The following is a 27,580-nucleotide window of genomic DNA, read 5'->3' on the forward strand; positions in this document are numbered from 1 at the left end:
TCCTTAGACAAACAGAACTAGTTCATTTTTCTAGACTAAGAATATGGTGCGGTGAAGAGAGAGCTGGAATTTACTGGAGAAAACTGGCAAAGAAACCAAGGAGCTGGGAGCAAATAACTAGACAAGGAATGGTAACAGAATGGGAAGAGGCCAAGAATACATTTGTACTGCAGGCTAGAGACTGCCTTTCCTGTCAGGAACTGATATCAGAGTATAGACAAAGTGAAAGAGATAGGGGAATCCTAAGTAAAAGACCTTGTTTTGGTAGAGTTTTTAGTTGAATCTATAACAGAAGCTGCTGTTAACGAATGGATAATTAGTAGGACATATAAAATATTGCACAACTACTCCAGGAATCAGTCAGAGGAGTTCCATGTTTGCATAGCTAAAAAATGAAGTAATGCATTATTTGTAAAAATTAAACAAAGAGAAAATATGAATTTAGGAACTTAGTAACTTACCACCCCTGGTCACAGCATGCCCCTGTACAGTAAAAGTAAGACTGACCGGTTGCTCACCCTCAACTAATATTTATGAGTATTTCACCTTTAAGAAGGAATTGTTTTCTTTATGTGCCTGCTGTCAGTCATCAACCCTCTTCTGATCAATTGGCCTATTTGTTCTTCATCTCTATGGAGATTGAGCTATGACTAATTTTAGCGAACTAACAACCATCTGGAGTGGTTCATGACTTTTTCCTTTATACTGTGTCTCACGCAGTTCAGGCACATCCCCATTAAACATAAGTAGTGGTTTTCCTGGTGTACAACAGCAAAGTTGTATTCCTGAGAGCATGCATCTCTTCCAACCCCTGGACAGGCAAGCGGGCCATTCCCACTCACTCCTTCTCCTCTCTGAATGACTTCTCTAATATTGGGGCTACTAAACATAATATGGTAACTTAGAGCACAATCAGGATTTCTTTTGTGAGCCAAGGTGCCAGGGTGTTTTATAACAGGAATGATGTTTGATAATAAATTATGTTATATAATTTGCAAGAAGGCACAGAGTCAAATATTTTACTTCTGCTAAGTGACTGCCTAGTTGAAACATTTATGGGTAAATTATATGAATGTCAGAGGTGCTTTTCAGATACTACTGCACTTGTGATTTTTAAAAGTTTTTAAAGTAGAATTTGGTGTAAACTAAGAAGTTGCTGAAGCCATTTGCAACTGCCATTGGGATAATGGATAATTCACATGTTTTAATTGTATCTTGTTCTGACCAAATTTGTGTAAGCTTCTCATTGTACTGAATGAAATCATATGCTATTCTTTCTAGTAACTTGTGTAAAGCAATTTAAATATCTGTAATTTTACTTAGAATTGTATTCAGTGCACCTTGTTCCCAGGTCATGACTCAAAAGAGTCAGTAGACTCTGTCACTTACCAGCTTATCTAACAGTAATAACTATATAAATAAGTAAGTAAGTAGAGTTAGGGAAAATACAAACATCTGTTCCTCAGCTTCTGTGTGGCACACTGAAGTGGGTTAAAGTGTGTTGTCCTTTCACAGATAATGGTTGCTGTAGAGGGAGTTCCAGGAGCTGCACCTCATATCCCTACTTCTAAATAACCTTCAGCTCCTCAAACAATTTAAAGCAAAGCAAGTATGGTGACATTTGAGGTGGTATCTAGTCTACCGGTCAGTCCTGGTGTCTGCCTCAGCTCAACACCAGATTATTTATTTTGTACAATGAGCTATCGGAGTCATATTATCTCAAATAGCTCTTTTCTTCTGCGTTATCACAGACTTCATAATCAGAGAAATATTTCTTCTCAGCCTTTTTTTGATCTTGAATCAGCTTTGAGAGTTACTCAGAGAGAAACCCACATTGTTCCTTCAGCTACTTTTTCTTTGTATATCTTGCAGCCCTGTCCTTGCTGCGTCAAGACTATGATGAGTAATCCTGAAGGAGAACGCAGGTTGTTTTCTCAGTGGGTTCTTCTGACTCATTGCTGTTTTTACTTTTTATTTTTCTTGTAAAGTTTGTACAGCCATATTTTTACCCCAAACAAAATGGCAAGAACTAGTAGAATCTTACAGTGTAACTGGGCAACTGCAATTACACTTCTTACTGGCATTAAGACTGCTTAGAGATATCAAACTCTGACATATTAACTTCAAGCAAGCATTCCAGCACAGATACAGAGACCTGGGAGAGGCGCACACACACACACACACACACACACACACACACACACACACACGCACACACACACACACACACACACACACACACACACAGAGTAACTATGTGTAACTTTTTACACCAACATCAAGAAAACAAGAAAAACTTAGTCAAAGCTCTTTCACTTAGGTAAAAGAATGTCAGTACACTTTGGAACTTAGGAATTACATAATACAGTGAGTAGATGATGGCAGTAGCAGAAATAGCTCCTGTTAGAAGACAGCTGAAAAGACAGGAATGCTGCCGGAGTATAACAGCTGGGCTATATTGATCCTGTATAGAATATGCATAGCAAAAGCGGTTTGCAAATAAGATTGTATGTATAGTACATTTTTTTTGTCTACCTATGGTCCACTGAAGATTCCTTTTCCATCTCACCATTTACTTAAAATGTATTTTTGACAATGGCAAATCATGAAAACAATAAAAAAAGAAAAAATATATATTTTTTTTTGCAGGGGGGCAAGATGCCTTGTACACCACTATGTGGTGGATCAAACCCTCCCATATACCTCAAAATTTTATAGATATATATATATATATATATATATATATATATATATAGAGAGAGAGAGAGAGAGAGATAGTAGAGAGATGCATATATAAATCTCTCTCTCTCTTTATATATATATATATATATATATATATATATAAATATTATATATATATATATATATATATATATATAAAAATAAATAATAATAAAAAGAAATATATATATATATATATATATATATATATATATATATATATATCTATAGAAAGATAGATAGATACCAAGTATACAGTTGCAACATATTGGAGAAAAGGGGAAAAACACAGGAAGTTGCACTGCCAGCTTACAGAATACAACAGACTGTGGTGAAACTGAACATGGCGTAACATCCTTGCATGATTGCCGAGTCGGCAATAGCTGTATTTTTCCACTTTCAGAGCTGCAATACTCTCCCAAGTGCTGGTTATACAACACAATTTTTGTTAGTTTAACATATTTTATTTTTCTTTAGACTGGAGATCTGATGACCATTTTGATGACCACATATTTTCTTCACATGGCTATTTCATCATTAACAAACTGACAGTTCACAAAGCATATGTTACTACTTTTTGTCAGTGCTACCTTGGAGTATCCTTGTAATCTGTCCAGGGGTCTTTTTGAAGCCAACTTTCATACAATGATTTATCCTCATATCCTTCATCTGGACTTGGAATCTGCATGAAAAACAAATGATGAAATCTGACATATAACTGTGTTGTTATAAATAACAATAAAACTGTAGTGAACACAGACTGAGAACTCTCATAAGATTGGAACAACACTTCTAAATGATACAATATGCAATGTAGTATGAACAAACAAATGGGAATAAAATGGGTTGGTAATCACTGCATGGATTTTTCTGGAATCAGTTGCATGAACTATACTTCACTCAACCAGAACTGGATTCAGAGATGTGCTTCTTCTAGAAAGAAAACAATTGTGATTCAGAGGCAAAGTCTCAAATAGACCACTCAGCAACAGTTAACCAACAAATGTAATAAATTTTATTAAACAAAAAATCAGATGTTTAACACTTTTATCCTATAGATGTATCATGACAAAGTCCTCTAAACCTCTGGTTTTTTAATGTACCACTGAATTGCAATTGTTCTGTCTTGGTTAAGCAGTTGTAGTTGAGTATTATGGATATTTAACTGAACCATTATATGAGATCTTAAGTTAATAAGAGGTTTGCATATTGACAATACCACTGAGTGTGCACACTGGATGTATAGTCTTAATATACTAGCATATCACAGGGGGAATAAAATCTAATAGATACTGGTTGCAAACATCTGGGTTGTAAGATGACCGATTCAATGATTTTTCTGCTTGACCTATTAAAAATTGCACTGGAAATGAATCTGTTTAGTTATAAGCAAAACTGTTTATACAAATCAATGGAACTGCCTTGGGAGCTACATTTGCGCCAAACTGTGTAGACATATTTATAATTTTTTTGTAGAAAGAGATGATTTATAACACAACCACTTACAAGTTTATAAACTAAACTTAAATGACATATCCAAGCATTTTTCCTACAAAAACAACCTAGACTTAAATGCACATAGCTATCATTGTCAATGCCAATAAATCTGATATTCATTGGAGTTAACAAGCATTCATACTAACGACTCATGTAACAGTCCTGCAAATCCATAAAATCACCTATTTGTGACCTATAGCTCAACAAAAGAAAAGCAGGCAGAACCTTTGTCCAGGCACCCTAAATGGTATAGTAAATTTAATGGCTAAAAATTGATACTATATGAAGTATGTGCTTCAGCAATATTGCTTAACCTAGTCCCTCATCTCCATCTCAACAGCACCAGACACTTTGCCATTTCATGCCACATTAAGTACAGGAAGTAAGACCACTTCTTTAAAACATCACAATCTTAATAATCTTCCAGTGATTTCTAAGATTAGTTACTTTATTTCCAAACCTTCAATACAGTCTTAACTTCGAAGTAACATTGGGTATCCTTTCTCCATGTTTTAAATATGCTCTCAATGCACCATTACTTAAGGTAAATCCCACTCTATCCCTTCAGACATGAACTTCTTACCAATTAAACCACAAACTGAAAAAAGTAGGATAAAAACCACAAACCAGTGACCCAAAAAAGAAACAAAACAGCATTCATTCCTCTGACTTCTCGGCTGGTGCCTTTACAGGAGAATACTAAACAGACTGCATACTCCATATTTATAATACATTCATTCAATCAGTTTATCCAATAATCCTATTATTTAATTACTGACAAAGTTATTTAAAGCAAAACTCTCCAATTAAAATCTACATTTATTCATTGTAGTACCAAAGTATCAAATTTTAAAATATAAACTGCTTCTTTATACAATAAAACATTTTAAATATTTTTATACAGATAATTATCTACAAATTTCTCTAATATTGTACCTACTAACCCATGAGACTGACTCTGATGTTCATAATAAAAATGCTCTGCTACTGAGCTAGATATTTTAACGTTTTCAATGTTTCTAATGTGTTCAAGCAATCTAACTTTAAAAGGCCTTTTTGTTTCCCCAATATAAAACTTATTACAGGGGCATTTAAGTGCATATATAATGCCCTCTGTATCACATCTAAAATTTGCTTTCCTATTAAATTTTATACCATTTATATTGTCAAGCCCTGCAACTATATGCTTGCATGCATGCCTTGCATTTACCACAGATTTCAGTACCAACTGTTCTTAGTGCATCATAAAATTTAAGTTCTGGTTTAATCACTCTACCTTTAACTAAAAAACTTATAATATTTCTCCCTTCTTTATAGGAAAATTTTAAATTCCCTGGTAACCAATCTCTTGCTTCCTTGGATTATTTTAAAAGATTCCAATAATATTTCACCATAGCTATAACTTTATCACTAACAATACTATATAATGTGATGAAATAAATCTCTGAATTATTTTTTCTTTCATTACTACCATAACTTATTATATCTGTATCTCTTTTACATTCTTGTGTATTAATCTGGCTAGTTTTATAATAAGCCTTATCTATTATTTGATGGCTATACCCTCTTTAGTAGAACATGTTATACATTGTGTGAATTTCCTGTCTTATTTCTATGCAACCTAGTAAACTCTCTCATAGGGAGTGCTTCTATAGTATGGGGGGATGGCAAATTGCAGCCTTAAGGTACTTAATTTGATCTTCAAATTTTCTATGTATCTTAGTATGTAGATATCCTTTAGATACATCTACCTCTACGTCCAATAATGATACTTTTTTCCTATTTGTATACCTTCGAAATGAAGGTTAAACCTATTATTTTGCAACTCTGATATAACTTCATCAATTTTTATTTCCCCACCTTCACACAAAAAAATTAAGTCATCTATAAACCTGCTATAATTTTTAACATATTGTTGAAAAAAAATGAAGTTCTGTAAATACATTCTTGTTCAAACAAACCCATACTTAAGTTGGCATATGAGGGGACAAATGCTGCCCCCATTGCTGTGCCCTGCTTTTGTCTAAACAACTCTCCTCTAAATTCAAAAAGTTTTTTGTGAGGCAAAACTATAACATTTCCACTATATATTCAGTTGCTGGACTTTGCCCTAAGAAAAATCTCACTGCTTCTAGACCAAATTCATGATAGATATTTGTGTATAAACTCTTTACATCAAGAGTAATCCAATAAATCTGATCATTCCAGACTATGTTCTGTATTTTATACAAAAAATTAGATACATCCTTCACATAAGCTGGTAACAATAATACCTTGGTTAACATTAGTTCATGTAAAAGACATCAAATATTATGCAAAAAATAATCACTTCCAGAAACAATAGGTTGCCCTGGTGGTTTAACCATACTTTTATGAATTTTTGGTACACAATAAAAATATGCCATACTAGTGTTATAATGACAGAACTTCTTTTTAACATCTTCTTCAGTCAGGTACCCTAACCTGATACCCTTGTATAACAATTGCTCATACTCAGAAATAGCCAGCTCATACATATCCCACTGAACTTTTTCATAAACTGTAACATCATTTAGATGATTATAGCACATTTCTAAATATTGGGAAATGTGTAACAAAACACATTTGTTACCTTTGTCTGCAGGCTTGAATATCAAATCTGCATTTCTTCCCAATGCTTGTAGTGCAAGCCATTCATTTTTGGTCAAATTATAGTTAATATTCCTACTTTTTTTAAATTCAACAAATTCTTGTTCCATGGAATAATTTAACATATTTTGAAACTCCATAATTTCCATACAATTAAACACAGGTATAAATTTACTTTTTGTTTCTATGCTACTTGTATCAAATAAGTTATATGCATTAGTGACATCATCAGATACACAAGAGAAAAAACTGTCATTACTATTAAAAGAGACTTTTTCATTACCATTATCATACATAAGAGAAGCATTTTCATCAGAAATCTGAGGTACAACTTCTAAATTATGCCTAAACATGTACTTCAATTTCAATTTCCTAATAAACTTGAACACGTCACATTTTAAATCATGCAACCTCGGTAGTACTGTAGGAATAAATTTCAGGCCGCATTCTAATACGGCCTGTTCATACATATTTATTTATTGCATTTGTTTACCGGGAAAGTCCACTAGGCCAGAGATGAGCCCATTTTCAGTGGAGGCCCGGGGAGAAAAGTTCAAACTATAACCAGACAAATTTACCACATAAGAGCCCATTTTACCATCTACCCCTCTTGTTCTTATGTTGCCACTGCTGATATTGTTGTTGGGGGTGTTGCTGATACTGGTGTTTGAACTGTCCCTCTCGCTGCCGTTTCTTACCCTGGTAAAATGTTTTATTCACCCATTAGTTCAGAAAAGTTTGTTGATGTTGTTCAATGTTTTGTGCTGGTGGTAAGGGTGGATATTCCCCATTATATGCACAATTATCATCCATACCCTTTGAAACTGTTTCAAAGGATGGTCTTGAGCTGAATGAACACCACTCATCCATCCTCTTCCCTTCCTTGAAAGTCACATGACATTTAGCGTTCTTCCTGTTGGCCTTTGAAATGAAGGCCAAACCATTGTCATAAACTCTGATGTCTCTAATTAACTTATTCTTTTTTCTATTCATAATATCCTGTTCATCATCCTTCAGTTTATTATTAATATCTTTCAGGATATTGTTCAGAAATTCTGGACCTGTTTTGGACAAAATATTGCTGCACGAAACATTAATATCTTGTTGTAGATTAATTTGCTTCAACTTGTCATGCTCGACAAGTATAGCAACCCATTCAGTTGTACATTTATGGGCTGCCTGTATCCAGCATTTATGGAAGAAAGAATCTACTTCATCTTCCAGATTAAAGGTTGTCGCTGGATCTTTGTATAATCTTAGACCGCGGTGGGTTATTTCTAATTCTAAATATTTAGTCAAACTCTGCAAATTCAAGAAGACAGATGTCTCTTTATAAAATAATTGCTGAAGAGACTCACACAGTACCTTTATGTCCATACTCATGAGTGTATGTTGTTTCCATTCAGTAGAAGAAAACGGATTAGAAAGCCTGCAATTCCGGTCTGTTTCCCATCTATTCCAGGCTTGTAAATTCAAAATGGAGGGCTGCGGGTTACTCATGGATCCAATAACAGCATCAGCAGAAGACAAATTCACCATTCTCTCATTAGGATGGGATAAATACTTATCCGTAGGTCTCTGCTGCGAATCCGTAGTGCCTCGAAGCACCCTGGGTACATCTATATTCAGGTCACTGGCCATATGACCAACACCAATTAAACCACAAACTGAAAAAAGTAGGATAAAAACCACAAACCAGTGACCCAAAAAAAGAAGCAAAACAGCATTTATTACTCTGATGTCTCGGCTGGTGCCTTCACAGGAGAATACTAAACAGCCTTCACAAGCCATATTTATAATACATTCATTCAATCAATTATCCAATAATCCTATTATTTAATTACTTACAAAGTTATTTAAAGCAAAACTCTCCAATTAAAATCTACATTAATTCCTTGTGGTGCCAAAGTATCACATTTTAAAATATAAACTGCTTCTTTATACAATAAAAATTAATAATTACAATAAAATACAATAAAAGTATATGGCTAAAAATTGATACTATATGTATGTGCTTTAGCAATATTGCTTAACCAAGTCTCTCATCTCCATCTCAATAGCACCAGACACTTTACCATTTCATGCTACATTAAGTACAGGAAGTAAGACCACTTCTTTAAAACATCAACAATCTTAATAATCTTCCAGTGATTTCTAAGATTAGTTACTTTATTTCCAAACCTTCAATACAGTCTTAACTTCGAAGTAACATTGGGTATCCATTCTCCATGTTTTAAATATGTTCTCAATGCACCATTACTTAAGTTAAATCCCACTCTACCCCTTCAGACATGAACTTATTACCAACCTATGTGTCATCTGAGCAATTTATTCTTTTATAAACCAGAGCATCCTCGGTCTGGAAAATGATCATTTTTCCTGTGCGCTATTCCTTATTTTAAAGAGGACTTTTGAAGCTGTATCACCAATGTTTATTTTACAGAGATAGCTAATGGTGGCTGCCCTGCCCTAGTTCATGAATTATCTCTCAGAAAGAATCCTTCAAACTCCTCCAGTATCTGTACTTTTCCAGCAGCTGTGTCCCTGTGCACAGTACTAGATGTCCTGATGTTCTCTGTTTATAGCAACCCACCTCCACTTTGAGCTACCAGATTTTGACTGTGCAATTTATTCAGATACCGAAGTCATTTTGAAATGTGGCTACACTGTTTTTCAACTAGAAAAATCATTACAAATGGATTTTTATTTTATAAGGAACTGGGTACATATGATAGCAAACTTTTGATGAAGTCTTCCAAAACAGAAGTACTGATATTCAGGGCCGCCCATGAATAACTTCAGGGTTTCACTATGTCTATAAAAAAGCCACACAGAGACATATTACAACAAATCCTGAAGCCAAACTATCTTGGAGTATTGTTTGACCCATACTTGAATTCTAGTCATCACACTGAAACCATCACAATCAATATAGTTAAGTAACTAATGGTTATCTATTTGGTTTATAAACATTTTTTAAATGTGATTTTAAAAGCCCATAAGTAGTAACATGTTTATTCTTAAACTGGAATAAATCAAAACACTTAGATCCTGACAGAATACACAACTAGTACAACTTATAGTCAAGAAAATCTGTTGATTATTACTCTTCGAAACAATAATGATCATTGTCTTATCATGGACAAAGCCAATTGGCTAAATGCACTACCAGCGCTAAATTACCCCAAACTATTTTAACTCTTAAATCACTATACCACAATTAATGTCTATAACTTGCTTTTGAACTTCAATCCCCTCCTCCCATCTGCAAAGGTAAAATATCTTTGATGGTCTGTTACTAGCAAGGTCACCTTTTCGCCTTGTTATAGGAGAGAAAGAATTCCCAAAAAATGATCCAGTCATCAGGTACAGTTTACCTAGCTAAATCAGAAACAACAATTTATATTTTATTCATAGAAAAAAATATCTAAAGGATACCTGTTGTTAGAGATGTTTACGAGACAAGGGACATCCTATCTTATGAAACTCTAGCAAGCTGTGGGGACGTTCACAACATTAGCTGGGAATCATAACTTCTTTATATTCATTCTTTGAGTTTTGGCTTGTCATCACTACCCCTCTAGCAATATACTAATCTTCTTCTTTTGGCTTTTCCCAGTTAGGGGTCGCAACAGCGGATCACCTGTCCGCTCATGATTGGCAGTGGAGTTTTACAGTGTCGAGTTGCCAGCCCAGCACCCAACCTTCCACAGAGGCACAGCAAAATAATGGGTATAGTTCCCCATACTAAAGGGGTGGCGTAAGCCACAAAACTATGGGCTAGGCTTGTAAATGCCCTCGGGCAGATAGCCTAGTATGAACCTATGAACCTATGAACCTATGCAAACACTCATACCTAGGGGCAATTTAGAGTGTCCAATCCACCTACTGCAAGTCTTTGGGATGTGGGAGGAAACCGGAGCACCTGGAGGAAACCCACGCACCCACAGTGAGGCCATGCAGACTCCGCACAGAAGGCACCCCAGCCGAGAATCGAACTGGAGAACCTCTTTTGTTGTCAGACACTGTAATAGTTTACTTAGGTCACATTACTTTACTCTAGCTGACCTGTGGTATACTTAATGTACTTTAATTTTATTTAGAAGCTACATTTCAATAACAACCATTTCATACATAATTCAATAAAATATCTGTACAATTATAGTTCAAGAAACTTTATGTGTTATTGTTGCTTGATCATGGCTGAAAAGACTCCGTCTACCAAATAAAAAATAAATATAGTTTGCTGAGATCAGATTGTGTGTGTGTCATTTCTTAAGGTCATAAAACACAAAAGAACAAAAGGCCGATAACTGCTTTCAGCCAGAAATCAGTGCCACTGCCATTCCTATGTAAGTACAGGCAGTGTTTCCTTTGTTTTGAGAGTTTTCTCCTTTCTTCATCTGTAAGGAAATGTGGAGCTGGTATATATAACATTGAGGGGCTTACTACTGCCCAGATATAAGGTACAGAGGAGCCAGAGTACTTGCTACCACATAGACAAAATGGGGGTCCTTTCTCCTGTGCAAAAAAATGCTTATACTTTGATATTTCATCCTTGTATTTTTTGAACAATTGTGTTTAGTGATTAGATTTGTTTTGTGACATGACCTTTCATAGTGGAGTCACCAAATAAATATTGTTCTCAAATTTGTTTAATTTCAACAGTAGTATTTCAAAATAAGAAATGACTCCACCATAGATCTATCTGGCAAACTATTAGAGTCACATTTTAATAGAAAGTATTTGTATTAAATCAGGACAATTATAAAAGTGGACTCCTTAGGAAGGTCTGTGATATATGAAGTCAATAAATTAGCTTTAGCAGATTAATTATTAAATGTGACTAGTCTAGAATGTGCCTCTGAATGCTATGCAGATGTGTGCCATACTGTTCTGTTGTTTCATTGTGAAAGTTGATTCATAAGATACAGCATTCATTCAAGCTTCCCAAAAAGACAATGATAAGGACAGCAATGTTCATATTTTATGCATTTGTTTGCATTCCTTGGAATTCAAAATTAGAACTGTAACTGAAACATGACTATCTAATGCATTTGTTCTTACAGGGAAGGTGCCATCATTCAAAAACATATCTTAAATAATAAACTATAATATGGTACCTCTTTAGTCAGGTTATACACCAATGCATAGAGCAAGGGTGAGCAATCTACTCGCAGTGTGTAGTTTCCTGAAAAACATAAACAAGTAATAATGAGAATAATTAATTTTTGCAAGTATATATATTTTATATATATATATATATATATATATATATATATATATATATATGTATATAAAACAATGTGAATCCATGTACTCATCTGATTTGCATACATGTTTCTCTCTATCCATAACAAGAAAAGAACAGATTTATCTCTAGAATTAGTACTGTGGAAGTTCAAAAGTCCATAACGAGACATAAATGGATGTGTATGAACACACACACACACACACACACACACACACACACACACACACACACACACACACACACACACACACACACACACACATGCAGAGGCACAAGCATGCACATTCTCAGACACACACACACACACACACACACACACACACACACACACACACACACACACACACACATGCAGAGGCACAAACATGCACATTCACAGACACACATACACACACACACACACACACACACACACACACACACATGCAGAGGCACAAACATGCACATTCTCAGACACACATGCACACACACAGACACACACACACACACACACACACACACACACACACACATACACACAGCACACACACACACACACACACACACACGCACACACACGCACACACGCACACATGCACACACACACACACACACACACACACACACACACACACACACATACACACACACACATGCAGAGGCACAAACATGCACATTCTCAGACACACATACACACACACACACACACACACACACACACACACACACACACACACACACACACACACACACACACACACACACACACACACACACACACACACACACACACACACACACAGCACACATGCACACTAGAGCCAGTCACAAAACATCTTTTATAAAGGCTTACACTTATTTCACTGAAAATAACTATATGAAAATTTCCTTCAATGCATCTAAGTGCAATGTCAGAGTACCACAAAATCCAAAAGTTAAATACAGAATCAGAGAAAATTAAAACAAATGTCAATGAAATTGTGTTATATTGGAAATCCCCCTCTCAGTATCTTTTGGTGTTGGGGGTGTATGCCCAAACTATCCCACTACCTTTTTTATTTAGTGCTAAGGTTACACCAGCTAGGAGAAAAGGAAAAATAGATACACAGCAAAAGGTAACTTCAGTAACTGTAATGTTGTGTGACACAAGAACAAAGACAAATTGTACAGTACATCTGATAATGTACTAAACTATCTTTGGTATTTGATTTTGATGAAATATGATTCAAAGGGGTAAAAAGAGAACTCTGTATGCATGTGACAATGCACAAGATATCTGACCCTTTTGAAGTATGTCTGAAGTAATCCATTCATATTATCAGCAATACTCTCTCTAGTATTATGTTCTGTTTTCCTTTTCTAGGTCAAACGTTTATCAATGCTACTAAGTTGAAACCAATCCAGGCTCACTTTTATAATAATTTTCGTGCTAGACTATGCCAAATGTACTGTGAAATGATAGCGACCTACATCGTTAGCACCTTGCTTGCCTACTACCTTGGATACCTACTGAAAGCCATATATTTCTCCTGTTTATTTGTCTTAACAGACATAGTCCTCTACCTGCTTATCCTGGCTCTGCTTTTATTTATTGGATGCTATCCCTTTGTCTCTGTCTTTCGTTGCCTCAGTAGCGTTCAACCATTCCTAATTTTGCAGAATACCCCTGATTTTGCATCATACACTTGTCTGTTCCTTGTAAAACTTGAATTAAATTCTCTTTTCACTTTATTTATCTATGTTGTATGCCATGCCCATTTTTGGGAAAATTAGTCAACATGACTAAATCACCTAGAGCCAATTTTTACATCAAGTATAATACAGAATACATGAATAGGAGGTTTAACTGTTACAAACATGCATCTATATGTACAGTTACAGAAAACTATCAAGATGGGCTACACTTCTTTGCAAGTGGTACTGAAATCGACTGGCATTGGACATGTGAATCTTATGAACCCATGGTACATATATCCTTAGGTTCACAGGCAACTACAAGGCTAGCTGCCCTGACGGGCCACTTTAAATTTAGCCTTTTATGTGCTTGAAATAACCTATCCCATTCGGTAACAGATGTGCCTTAGCCATCCCATGGTCGATAATTATATATTTCTCCTAATAAGAATAACTGGAGTCATACCATAGATAGTTTGAGGGGACTCATACATGGGATAAAACATTTAAGAGTTGCCTTTGTCCATTAGCACTGCAGAGGGCAGTCCTGAGATAAATTTTCTGTTTCCCGTCCATAGATCTAAGTTATGCTTGAAAATGGACAGGAAAAAACTTTGTTTTTTGTGGATGGGCTGTCTGTTCCACAGAAGCGATATCCTCTGTGAAATGTACCTGCCCCTCCAAACCATTCTGTTCATATTGCAAAAGTGGTTTAGATCCCTAAGTCAAATATTTCTGATGCCATTTGACTTGCTGATGTGCAGTAAATTCACCAGTAATGGGGCAGAGAATGCCTTATATGCCAGACACACATCAGCTCTTCTCAGACTGTAGGATACTGAGTATAGTGACTGGGATTTAAGTCGGACCATGTTGGACATGTTGTTTAGGCCTTGTATCCTTTTAATAAGGTAGCTCTGTGGGTATTCCAGTTGTTGCATGCATCAGGACAGATACATGTGAAAGGGGGCATTATATTCAATGACTGGTCTAATGAAGGCTGAGTAAATCAGGACATTGATATGCCTAGATCTAGACACAATCCCTTTGTTTATAAGCTATGCAATATAGAAGGACTTTCTTACAAAATAGACACACGTTGGCCAAATGTTAGGTCACTCTCCACATAAGTTCCAAAATCCTGAACAAGTGGGTCAACTCTTAGGGGAATATTTTCAATTTGGTAGTTCCCTAGGGTAGATGACTTCTCAAAGTATACAATAATGTATTTTTTGGCATTTAGTTTCAAACCATGATTTTGACACCAGTTTTTAATTTTAGACAAACCTTCCTGTAGGACGGCTAAGTCATTTGTGGATTCATTGACTACTCCTAGCTTATAGTCAACTGCAAACTTAGTCAGCCAGAGCCATTTGCTATTGGCTTTTACTTCAGAAAAGTAGATGCCAAACAGGAAAGGTCACAGCACAAACCCCTAGGAACTCCACTGGTGACTGGTCTCTTTGTTGTGGTAACTTCCCCTATTTTGATTATCTGCATTCTATGTGTGAGCCAAATGACAATCCAGCAGGTAACAAATGGGTTTATTCCTAGTTTATTTAGATTTTTTACTATGCCTGAATGGGAATTGTGTCAATATCTTTGGCCAGATTGAGTTATATGGTGAGTACTGTTTTGCCTTCCTCCATTGCTTTAGTGACCTTTTAAAAAAATCTACTGGGATGAGTAAGCATGGCTTGCCCTTGATGAATCCAAATAGAGATGGATCCAATGTTTGGTGATCCCCTATGTCCTAACTGACTAATTCCATGATAAGTCTTTCCATGGCTTTGTATAAGAGGCTGGCCAGTAATTGCCTAAGTCTGTGGAAGGTCCTCCCTTATGCAGGGGAATGACTGCAGTTCTTCTCCATTTGCTTGGAAAAAAAAAAACTGTATGGTAGCTGAGGTTGACAGTGTTGTTAGGGATGTGGTTAAGCCATGCTTCATGCTATTTAAGAAGCATCCAGGTACATTGTCAGGGCCCATTGATGCAGTATTTTTAGCTTTTGATAACACTTTTAGGACTTGGTCTTAAAATGCTGAATATGAAAGGCAAAGTATAAACAGTGTTGCATTTATAATTAAGAAGAAGCTTGCAAGAACAGTAATAAAATACAATGCAATCAGTGATGATAATTCACATACATGCTCCAACAACAGAGGCAGTCGATTACTGTAAAAGAACATGCTGAAACTAACCGAACATATAAACAACATATGCTGATTGTCATGGGTGAATGGATCAGAAAATTTGCAAACACAGAATAAAAAAACACAAAAAATACCCAAGCTTATATAGCACAATCAATTATCACAAATTGCTTAATTGTACTCAATTAAGCTAAGAAAACTTTCCAGCTACATTCCACATTAATACCTGCTGGGCTTAAAATGATAATTGATTGTGCTATATAAGCCTGGGTATTTTTTGTATTTTTTATTCTCCTTTGGAGGCTTCCAGCCGAGGTGCTAGGGATTTTTATTACATTTTCCTACTTTGGATCCTGGTTGTGTCATTTTTCTATCTGGACAGTGGTGGATGAGCTTTGTTGTTTATGTGGTGAATGTAACCTGCACATCATAGGGCTGGAGTACAGATGTTGTTGGTAGTAAAAGCAATATGGGTTCATTGGTGGGTTTTGGCAGTTACTTGTTTGGTGGGGTAGTTATTGCAGCTTTGTTTCCCTGTGAAGGCATCTGTTGAAGTGCTACAGATGACTCATTCACTTGTCATAGGGAAGGTGTTTGTGGTATGTTCTTTTAAATGATTTGGGTGCCAGCTGCAGCAGAGTCTCTGTGTTCTTCAAAAGAATGAAGGAATTAACTTTTCAGCTTTGTTGCTGCAAATAAAGAGTAACATCTGAGAAAGGTGGTATGGTCTTCGAATGGTGAGCCAAATGAGGGAAAGATTCTGTGAGTCTGTGTCCGTTTAATAGCCCTCGGCTGACATGGCTTTAAAGTTTTCCATTAGTGGTTTGGTTTCTGATAGGGCATATCACTGTCGCTTGTTGTAGGTTTGTTCTTTCCTTCAGTCACGGAGATGATGTGGAATAATAGAGGAGAAGGCAGTGCAGGTGGTTCATGGGCTGAGAAGCACCCACGAATAATGGTCACGCTTGGCACGTGCACTTGTGGCCTTAACGACTCTGGAATGGTAACAGACATTTGTGTTTTGGTTCCTCAGGAAGTCCATGCTAAGGTGAAAGCTGCAATTCTGTTAACTTTCTAGGTTGTTAGGTGTAATATTGGAGAGGGTCCTTTGTCCTCCCCATTATTGTGGCTTATCCAGATTGTTTTATGCTCCTTATATCAGGGTTTGGGGATATCAGTCAGTAAAGCTGAAGGGATTCGGGTTTTCACTTACTTTAGCAGTTCGGGGATAATCGTTTTCATTAGTAGTCCATGATAAAAGTTCACAATTAAGCTGTGATGCTCCTAAAGTGACATATTTATGGAAGCATTAAATGTTGCTAGACCATCTGCAACCTCGTGCAGTACAAGTGACATGCTTTCAGTTTATACTAAACTTGAAATGGCTTGCAATTTTAGGATTTGCTATGATAATGATATCATATTTTGCTAGGATTAGATGAAAATTATCATGTGGGTCCAGGCACGTGCATTTCTACTGGCTTCATGGATACAACTGTCCAATTCTATTTTTTTAAAAACTTGAGTTGGCAAACCCAGCTGGATGACAATGGAGAGAGCGGAGGATCAAGCAGGTGTCTCAAGGCATGCTTCTGTAGGCTTCTGGGCCTGTTGCTCCTGAAAGCTTGGTATTTACAATCACATTTCAATCAGAAGATAGTATTATCATTATAAAATGAGCTTGCCACTTCAATATTTAGAAAATCACAGATTTGTGAAAATCTTTGTAGATCACTCAGAAAAGTAAAATTATTTTGGTTGGTAGTATATTTTTTATTTAAAATTTATTCTAACAACATATCTTGATAAATTAGGGTTGTCGCCTTTTCATATGCCAAAAGTGGAACTTCTTTTATGAAAAATGTGCACTTTTCAGCACAAAGCATGACTGCATCCAGTGCAAAGGATTGCATTTTGTTAGTGTGAAATGCGCTGCTTCTACATATGAAGGCTGCAACTATAACCATTGTGACAGTAGGCCTTCATTCTTTTTTCCTTGATAGTATGCTGTAATTTTGTCTACCAGTTTATATTTCACTGTACGTTGATTAGTTTTCTAGAGTTTCATCACCGTAATTTTTAATTCTGGGCTCCAGCCTACAACTTTAACATTTATTTTATTTTTATTTTTATTTTATTTTACATTTGTTAACCGGGCTAGTCCGACTGGATATATTTCCATTTTCAGCAGAGGCCCGGGGAGAAAAGCTCCACATAGAGACAAATAGTTACATAATACAAAAAAAGAATAATAAGAGGTGATAAGTCAGTTTACAATACTACATTATAGGGATATAAATACATAGCCTGTACAGAATCAAAGGTTAAAAAAAAAAAACATTTTGGACAAGAAAACTGGCAGACAAAAAAAGGAAAAAAAAAACATTCAAAAATTAAAAATTCCATTTAGTTAATATGCTATCATCGTTTTTTGTAGATTTAAGAGGATCTACTAGAAAAGGGTGGAGAAGGAAGGACAGCCTTTAAAGTGAAGGTGGTATCCTAGTAAAAAAAAAATAGAGAAGGTGTCAGGGAGAGAAGGCGGAAAAGAAAAGAAGGTAGACATAGTTTTAATCAGGGTTAAAGCAAGAGCATAACCAGTGATTTTTAAGGTATATTTTGAGTTTTTGCTTAAAGAGAACCTGGGATGGAATGGAAGTTAGTTCAGTCGGAAGATGATTCCAGTACTTACCAATGGTGTTGGAGAAAAGGGAGTCACCAGCACAGTTGTTAGCTTTAGTTAAGGTTACTAGAAGTTTATTTGAGGAGCGAAGTGAACTGAGGTTGGCATAAGGAGTAAAAAGGTTGGATAGTATTGGTGTATTATTAGGATGGTAGAAAATCCTATGGACAAAGGAAAGTTGGGAAAGAAACAACAAGTTTTCTAGTTCAAGCCAGTGAAGTTGTTGTAGGTTTACACAATGATGAGTTCTAAATTGATTTCCGGTAACAAATCTAGCTATACTATTATAAGTGTTAGACAGCTTCGAAAGATTATTTTTCTTTAGGTTGGTGTAAATAGGTGACGCATAGAGAAGAGTAGAAATAAGATGAGAGTGGGCAAGTGTAGCTTTGGCTGTAGGAGTTAAAAACATTTTGATTCTGTAAAAGGAGCCCAGCTTTCTGTTTACAGTTTTAATAGTATTATTGATGTGACTATCAAAGGTAAGGCAGTTATCTATCGTGACACCTAGCAGCTTGGTGGTAGAGTCAGGTGATATAAGGGTGCCATTACTGGAAGAGATAAAGAATTCTAATGGGGGGGGACTTAGTAGTGGGCTTAAATAGGAGGAGTTTGTTTTTTTTAGCATTTAAAAGCAGACAACGTTTTAAGAACCATGACTCTACAGTGTTAAATACATTTTGTGTAATTGTTTGTAATTCTGAGATGGTTTTTGCAGAACAGATAAGTGTGGAATCATCAGCATATTGTATGCATGTGGTCTGGGGTATTGCTACTTGAAGGTCATTTATAAATAAGGAGAATAGAAGCGGACCAAGAATAGAGCCTTGGGGGACACCAAGAGAGATTGGTAAAAGAGAAGAGAGTTTGTTATCCCAGAGGACTGCCTGTTTCCTGTTGTTGAGGTAGGAGGTAAACCAGTGAATAGACTTGGGTTCTAAGGAAAGAGATTTCAGAATTCTTATGAGCATGGGGTGGTTAACCATATCAAAGTTTTAGACAGGTCTATAAATAGAGCTGATGATAGAATATTGTCATTACGGTTTTTGTTAATGAATTCAGTGAAGGATAGGAGTGCAGTGGTAGTACTGTGAAATGGTCTAAAACCATGTTGGCAATTAGTAAGTATGTTATGTTTAGTTAGGTGGTTCATTAGCTGATAGTGTACATATTTTTCCATAATTTTTGCTAGTGGTGACAAGAGTGCGATGGGCCTATAATTAGAGTACTCATTAGAACTACCTCCTTTGTGTAAGGGGATAACATAAGAGATTTTCCAGATATCAGGAATGGTTTCTTCACTAATAGTTCTGTTTATGAGGATGGATATAGGATAGGCCATTTCATTTGCTGCTTTTTGAAGGAATTCAGATGGAAGCTGGTCAGCAGAGGGAGTGCAAAGTTTAAGTTTTTGGATACATTTTTGGATAAAGGTGGTAGAGATGGGTTGTAGTTTAAAGGTTGGAAGATTGGAAGATGAGAGATCAGGGATGCTAGAATTATCAATGGAAAGGTGAGAGGCCAGAGAGTTAATGGTGTCAATAAAGAAGGAATTGAAGGCATTGGCAATTTCATGGGCTGAGTTATGGTCTGATCCGGAGGGGGAAGGAGTTGTAGTCTGTCCTGGGCGAAGAAGTTTATTTAAGTTTGTCCAGAATTTACGTGGATTGTTATGATTTACCTTCTGAAGATTACTATAGTAGTTGTTTTTATCTGAAAGTATGGCTTTTTTGGTACAGTTTCTTAAGTATCTAAAGGTGTGTTGATCTGAGGGAGATTTACTAGTTCTCCATTTTATCCAGGATTTGTTTCTAAGCAACAATTTTTGTCTTGTTTCCTTGGTTAGCCAGGGGGCAGGTTTAGATTTCACTCTGACGGTTCGTTTTGGAGCATGATTATCAAGGATTGATAGAAATTTGTCATTAAAGTATTTAACAGCATCTTCAAGTGGGAGAGATTTTAGAGGGTGCCAGTTGCAGGCATTTAGTTCAGTTTTAAATAGGAGAGGGCTAAAATGTTTCTGACTTCTTGAGATTCTAAAGATAGGGGTATTAGAAGTATTACTCTTATGCCTTATGATGTATGTTAAGGTGTGATCACTAATGTCATCAGGTAAAGTACCAGCCTGATATGTTTGTTGAGGTTTGTTAATAAGAATCCAGTCCAATATACTTTCTTTGTTGTTAGGTTTATTAATCCTAGTTGTAGTGTTTATTGTCTGAGTAAAGCCATGGAGATTAATATGAGTGGCCAGGTTATTTGAATTGACAGAGGACCAGTCGAGGTTGAGGTCGCCTAGTATGATAGTTTCTTGTGGGTACGTGGAAGATATCCAGTTAAGGATATTTTCTATAATAGTAGAGTTATTTCCAGGAGGTAGATAAATACAAATGATATAGATTGATTTATTTGGGTTTAGTTGCAGTTTTGAAATAAGGAGTTCAGCCTTGGTGGCTTCTTGAGAAGCATAAGGTATTAAGGATACATGAAGTTCAGTTTTAAATAGTAGTGCTACACCCCCACCCTTGCGTGTCTTGCAGTCGAGTCTAAGAATATTGTAGCCTGGGGGAATGATTTCAGTATCATTAGTACCGGGCTTTAACCAGGTTTCAGTTAGATAAAAGATATCAAAGGAGTGATAGCCAATAAGAGAATGGAGGCGAGTAACTTTGTTATTGACACTTCGGATATTAAGATGTCCTATAAGTAAAGAATTAGAGTTAGAGATTGGTGGTGGAAGGGAGGAGTTTAACAAAATGGGTCCAGTTTGAGGAGAAGTATTAAAGGGCCCTGGGTTGGGATGTATATCACCATCCTTTAGGGTTGAGAGAATATATGGCAAGAAGGAGTTAGAAGAGAAGCTAGAAAGGTATTTTAGTCGTTTTAACACAAGATAATTACATTTAAAATGGGTAAGTCGATGATATTTGGCTAGGAGGTAGGAAGAGGTAGATGTAATATTTAAATGAGTTAATTTACGGGATGTAAGATCAGAGGCTGTTTGTTTGAGAGAATAATTAATGTCACTATTAAACGTCTGTTCAAAGGATGTAAGGAGATAGGGTAGTGAGAGAAGTGGAGAAAGAATAAGTAGGAGTATTGGCTTAGCTATGACAGCTTTAGTGTTAGAGGTCTTGGATAGGTTTTTACTAGTTTTGAATGACATACTGTGGGGATGAAAAAAGGAACTTTAGAGCAGAAGGTATATATATATATATATAAAAGGTAATTATAGTATAAATAAGTGAAAGAAGGTAAGAGTTGGAAGGAGTAAGTTGAGGCTTTGTGGGCGGGCAGGAAGCAAATAGGGAATATTAAGGATAGTGGGAGAGTACTGAGGGGAGGACTTATAGAGAAGAGGTGATTAGCTGGGATAGGTGTATTGTGGGAGGGGGTGTGGTGTGTGAGGTATAAGAGTAGGGCCACGTGGGGTGGGTGGGATAAGGGAGTAGGGAGGAGAGCAGTGCGGGGCAGAAACAACTAGTGGAGTGAGCGTAGTCAATCAGGCCAGCTGTAACATGGCCAGGTAAAAATATTATAGTATTAGGAGTAAAAATACAAGTGATACTACTAAAAAAGTGCAAGTTGTATGCACGAAGGTGGCTTGCTGGGGGAGAGCAAAAATGGGGAGTGTAAGTCCAGTAGCAGCCTACCTTAAGGATACAAGCAATTCTTCTAACAATAGTTAGGTAGGATAAAAGAAATGCTTCAGCCAAGATAACTTTTGAGGGAAAAGAGTAAAGAAGGATATGTTAGTGGGGTAGGAGGATATTGGGCACTGTTAATACCAGTCTTCCAAGGCAAGGTGGAAAAAGTCAAAATTATAATGTAGAGGCAATAAGCTACCTATTACAGTGGTGACCTATTAGAGTGGCATAAAAAGATCTTGGGAGGTTCCACGAGTGTGCTGCTCACTTCAGCTTATTATATAATTATAAATATATAAGAAAAGGACATACATCAAAATGTACAGAGAGGCTACTACTGCAAACAAGCACTAAATAGGTGGTATGAGCACTTCAGGGTAGCCTCGCTTGAAAGGCCTGACTTGTGGTTACACGGGGCCTTTTAAGCGTACACCAGGGAGGGACAATCCAGTGTGTAGCGTTAGGCTTCAAAGCTAGAAAAACAAGGGAGAAGCAGGATTAGGAGTAGTGGTAAATGGCAGTACAAAGCAGCTTAGAAAGAAAGAAAAAAGAAAGGAGGAGTAGGAGAATAGAATAAGCACAGAATAATTCACAATTACAATGCAGAGTAGTAGATAATATTAAAGGAACAGGCAAATGCAGCAAATACAGAGTTCAAAACATTAGTACAGATAACAACTGTTGTCAGGTAAGCAAGCATATAGTTCGAGCCCTTAAAACACACAAATACAATCACTCTAAGCTTATAAACATGAATGCTAAGGTTAAAGATTAAGAAACAAGGTTAGCATACTAAGCACCTAGCATCAAAAGGCACAGAATAAGGAAAGTTAATCCCTTGTCAAAAACTGTAACCAACAAGTTTGTTGGCCATAAGTTAAGTTACACTATGCTCACATGTCTTAGCTGAAGTTAAAACCAGTCAACTACGAAAGGTATTAGTAAAGCACGAGGTTTCCAAGAAAACCAGAATGCAGTGAATAATACTAGTCACTATGCTAGTAAAATAACTCAGCTAAGAGCAGACACAACACCCACATCCAGCTTGAAGAGCAGAATGTTACATAAAAACAAAAAAAGAACAGTCGCTATACAGGCAAAGTAACATAGCTAGGAACAGGCGCAGCTTACACAGGCTTTCAATAGATAAGCACTTTACAATATAGAGTATACGCAAGCTTTCAATGTATCTCAGAAGAAGAGGGTGCACTGTAACATAAGAGCATCTATGCTAAACAAAGGATGAGTTATCCCTAAACCAATAACATGCACCTATTCTAGAAGTATGAATACAAAAAACCAAGACGTTTCTGAACATCGGAGTTGTAGCCCTGTGTATGAATATAAATAAATATGACTTTCTGTTGCATAAGTGGCGATGGTGGGTGAAGCTCATTGGGGTCAGAAGGGGTTCAAACATGTTGTATTGCTCTACAAATATTGACAGACATGTGATTTTTCAGGATTCAAATCTTCCAGGAAATCCATACCAATGCAAACCTGTTATACTACCAGCCTTCTAAGTTGTCCCTAATTTTAGGACTTTGTCTCACTTTTATTAATGTGCATTGTGCAGATTCCCTACTCTAAGAGGTTGAGAGGTATGGGCATCAGTTACTATTCCCATTTTTTCACCTCTTTAGAGCCGATTGGTTGGGGCCTTGTGTTATTGCCATCTGTGCTTTTTTATTTTCGCGGGAAGGGCGTACCAATTTGTGAGGAAAATAGGGCTGTGGCTGATTCTGGTAAAAAAAAGTAGGTAAATAAAGGATTAAGTAATAGAGAGGAAAGAGAAGGGGTGAACGAGAGTTGATCATACCAGACCTGTTGTTTGGGGATGGTTTTATTGGTAATAGTGCATTTTGCAGTGGTTGGAGTCAATTCCCACATGGGGATGCAGTCAGCTGCAGCAGGGAGCTTCAATGCTCATTTCCTTTTGGTTGTGGGCTTGGTCGGATTTTGGAGGGGAGCTGGCATGAGTATCTGTTTATTGATAGGCTAGTTAACTGGTTGAATTTTGGGTTTAGGAAGGCATGTTGTTCTTTGCGGAGATGCCTTGGGATGCTGCTGGGGTTATGTGGTGTTTATACAGATGTCAGCATACCTGGCAATTTTATACATTTTCATAGCAGGTCCTGATTTTGCTTGGTAAAATTAGTTATTTCATAAACATGTGGTTTTCAGGCAAATTACTGAAATAAATGAAGACAGAAGTTTGAAAGTCTTGATAGGCATCCAGTTTCACACTTCATGCTTTTCTGAAAATGTATGTTACTGCCAAACCTGTTATACAACCAATTATGTAAGTTGTAATAGCAATATTCAGAAATTGCAGGGTGCAGGTTGGTTGAGAGGTATCCATACTTTGAGGCTTCTGTTCCACTTTTATTTATGGCCTTGTCCAGATTGCTTGATCAAAGAGGGTGAGAGGTATGTTGTTGGCAGGAATGTGGTTGGGTGCTGGACCTAGCATTTTAGGGTGGGCTAGTTGGGGCTGGTGGTCTTAGGGTGTGGTAGTAGTTTATGCTTGGCGCATACTACCCAAAACTTTGGAGGGTGGTATTTTTGTTGTCATGCTTCGTCTGTCCGCAAGCATTTGAACTGTCAAAGAAGTTAGCATGTAGCATAGTTCTTAATGGTGCAGGTTTTACAGTATGTTCAAGGTTAGGTTTTATCTGGGGCAGTTTTATAGTTGTGTGATTTCAGGGAGGGCATAGTAGTTCACTAAAGAGGGAATTGGTAGATTATGTGAGAGGTATGCAATTCAGCTGTATTTAGTCATGCTTCAGTGGGGTAGTTCTAAGAGGAACAAAGGAAAGGGATGGAAAGGATTTTTTTTAACCCTGATTGCTTTCCCCTTACATTGTAGGATGAAGAGTGCTGCCCTTACTAATGCATTTCAGAGGATTTACATTTGTCTTTCTCTTTGCAGATGGTGCCGTAAGGGGCATTTCAGTTACTGCAGCACTATGCAGTGAGGCTGCAGATGGTGAAAGCAGGTTGTTGCAGTGGATGTCCTGATCACTAGAGTGGGGCACAATGAGGTCACACATGGGGGAGAGCAAAGGCAACAACAATTACTGGTTGGAAGGATGTGGATTTCAATGGTAATGGATCTGTTGGGCTGGAAGTCCTGGTTGCTGGAGTTGGCATGATGAAGTTACAGGTAATTTATTTTATTTTGTGCTCATTAAGGCTTGTCATTATTGATGGGTTCATGTAGGTGGGGTGGAGTCACAACAATCCTAGGATCATAGGAAGTTACTAGGTGTAGGGATCTAGGGCCTTATGAGCTAGCCAAGTTCAACCCTTACTTCCATGTACAGTAGTTACTGTTGTTGTGAATTTACGGTTACCCATTAAGTTGTTCATATTGTTTGAAGACAGCCAATGAGGTGTTCTGTTGACATGGGGGAGATTGCAAGGTGTGATATCTTCTGAAAGACAATCTGTCCCTCAAGCAGGTTTTACTAATGTTACATACTAGGTTAAGGTCTTTAGGGTGAGTAAACAGTGCATCAGTTGACTTGCAGTTTGGGGTGATAGGAGTTGGTTGGTATATGTATGACTTTTAGAAATAGGTAAGGTTTGATGGAGCATTGTGGGTATGAGAGACTGGGTCCTCTTGTTGGCTATGCAGAAGTGGAAGATTTGGGTAAGGCATTGTTTAGGCTTGCTGCAGGGGTTTGGGGTACCTTTTTATAAGGAAGGTTTATGGTAGTGGATTGCCATATTGGTTAAATTTGAGTTGTAGCTCCTGGTGACGGATTTTGGTGAGAAGATTTAGTTATCTGTCCAGCTTGGGAACAAGGTAAGGCAGTTCAATTAGTCCAGGAGTTAGCAGTGAGTAGTGTAGTTGCATAGGTGACACAGCTAGGTGCACTCACAAAATTTTGGATGGTGGCTCATTGGTGTGAAGGGAAGGGGTAGGCTTGATAGTGTAAGATTGATCGACATTGGCTATTGACAAGATAGTTTGTTGGGAGTTGACACTTGTATTTGGCAATTTATTGGGCTACAATTCATATGGCATTTATTTCATGGATGTATCGGTAAATGGTTATGATGGTCATTAAATGTTGTTTTCTTATTTATAATGGATAGTTTTCTTGTTTATAATGGATAGTTGGCGTGAGGGCAGGATTGCCATCAAATTGGAAAGGAAAGCTTATTTGGGTCATTATTATATACATTGGGCAGTATATTGGGGTTTCATTTAGGCATGATGGTGTGCAATTGCCCTTGCATTGTTTCATGTGGCATTGTGGTTAGTGTGTGCCTGTACATTTGGCAGGTAAGACTTGGTAATCATTACGAAGCTAATATTGGCAGTTAGGATAAGTGAGAATTTTGTTAATATACAGAGGTTATACAAGATTATGATTATTATTTTAGCATTGGGGAGGGAACATTGGGTTAATCTCAAACTTTTAGGTACTTGGTTGCTTTGGGTATTTATATAATAGGATTTTAGGAGGTGATGACAGGGATCCAGTTTGGTTTAGAGAGGATGAAGTACATTGAATGATGTTTGCCTTATCCCCTTTGTGCACTTAGGATGTAGGAAGTTTTGGTTGGAGAGAGGGGAAACAGCCTGGTCAGGCTGGAGGCAGAGAAGATGGACAGGCTTGCCCTGTTCTGCTCCCCTTCTGGTGTTGGATGTTCATTTCAATGATTTGCGAAAGGAAAGTGAGCATTTGGACGCTGCTTGATAAATAAAATAAGTGAGTGGAGGTAAAGACACTGCTTATTTGGTTGGATGCTTAATTCAATAAGTGGTAAAATTAAGTGAGTGATGGGACACTGCTTCATAAGTAAATAAGCGAGGGGAGTTATGGATGCTGCTTACTGGGTCAGGATGAGTGAGGCCATGATGTCCTGGTTAACATTACATGGATGTTTATGCTGTGATTAATATGAACTATACTATGTTTCAGTTGTAACTGGAAGTTTAATATAGGTCGTCAATTCTCATTCGGTGTGATGTGTTTATTGAAGGGGACCAGGACAAGATCACATAAAAAGAAAACTTGGGACAAACTGTGGTACAAGTCACCCCATTACAAACATACACAATCAAGATAAAAGAAGAAGGGCATGCTAGCTACGTACCTAGTAATGTATGATTGTGAAAGTATACCCCAGATTTCAAAGACTCTGCAAAATCAATTCACTGCATTAGATACAAATGACAGAGTACTAGAGTTGTAGGAAGGCATTAGGAAAGTTGCATTTGAAAAAAAGCAAATAGTCCCTTCGGCCTGCAGTAACATTAAAAATGGATGATGGGTGAAATCTTAATATTGCCAAACCAGAGGAGAAAGAGAGGCAGTTGTGAAAATTA

General features: G+C 37.0%; 1 protein-coding gene across 1 annotated transcript in view; it reads right to left on the reverse strand.

The window, feature by feature from the left end:
- The window catches only part of LOC122802543 (glutamate carboxypeptidase 2-like), a 1,225,297-nt gene that overhangs the window by 377,282 nt on the left and 820,435 nt on the right, over positions 1-27,580 (reverse strand). Inside the window, exons 13-14 of the mRNA XM_044072203.1 lie at positions 11,970-12,037; positions 3,312-3,403 (exon numbers count right to left, since the gene is read on the reverse strand). Of these exons, the coding sequence (XP_043928138.1) occupies positions 3,312-3,403; positions 11,970-12,037 (160 nt within the window). The remainder of the gene's footprint in view (positions 1-3,311; positions 3,404-11,969; positions 12,038-27,580) is intronic.

This window comes from Protopterus annectens, chromosome 5.part0 (genome assembly GCF_019279795.1).
Source record: "Protopterus annectens isolate FY-2018-M chromosome 5.part0, PAN1.0, whole genome shotgun sequence".
Classification (NCBI taxonomy): Eukaryota; Metazoa; Chordata; order Ceratodontiformes; family Protopteridae; genus Protopterus; species Protopterus annectens.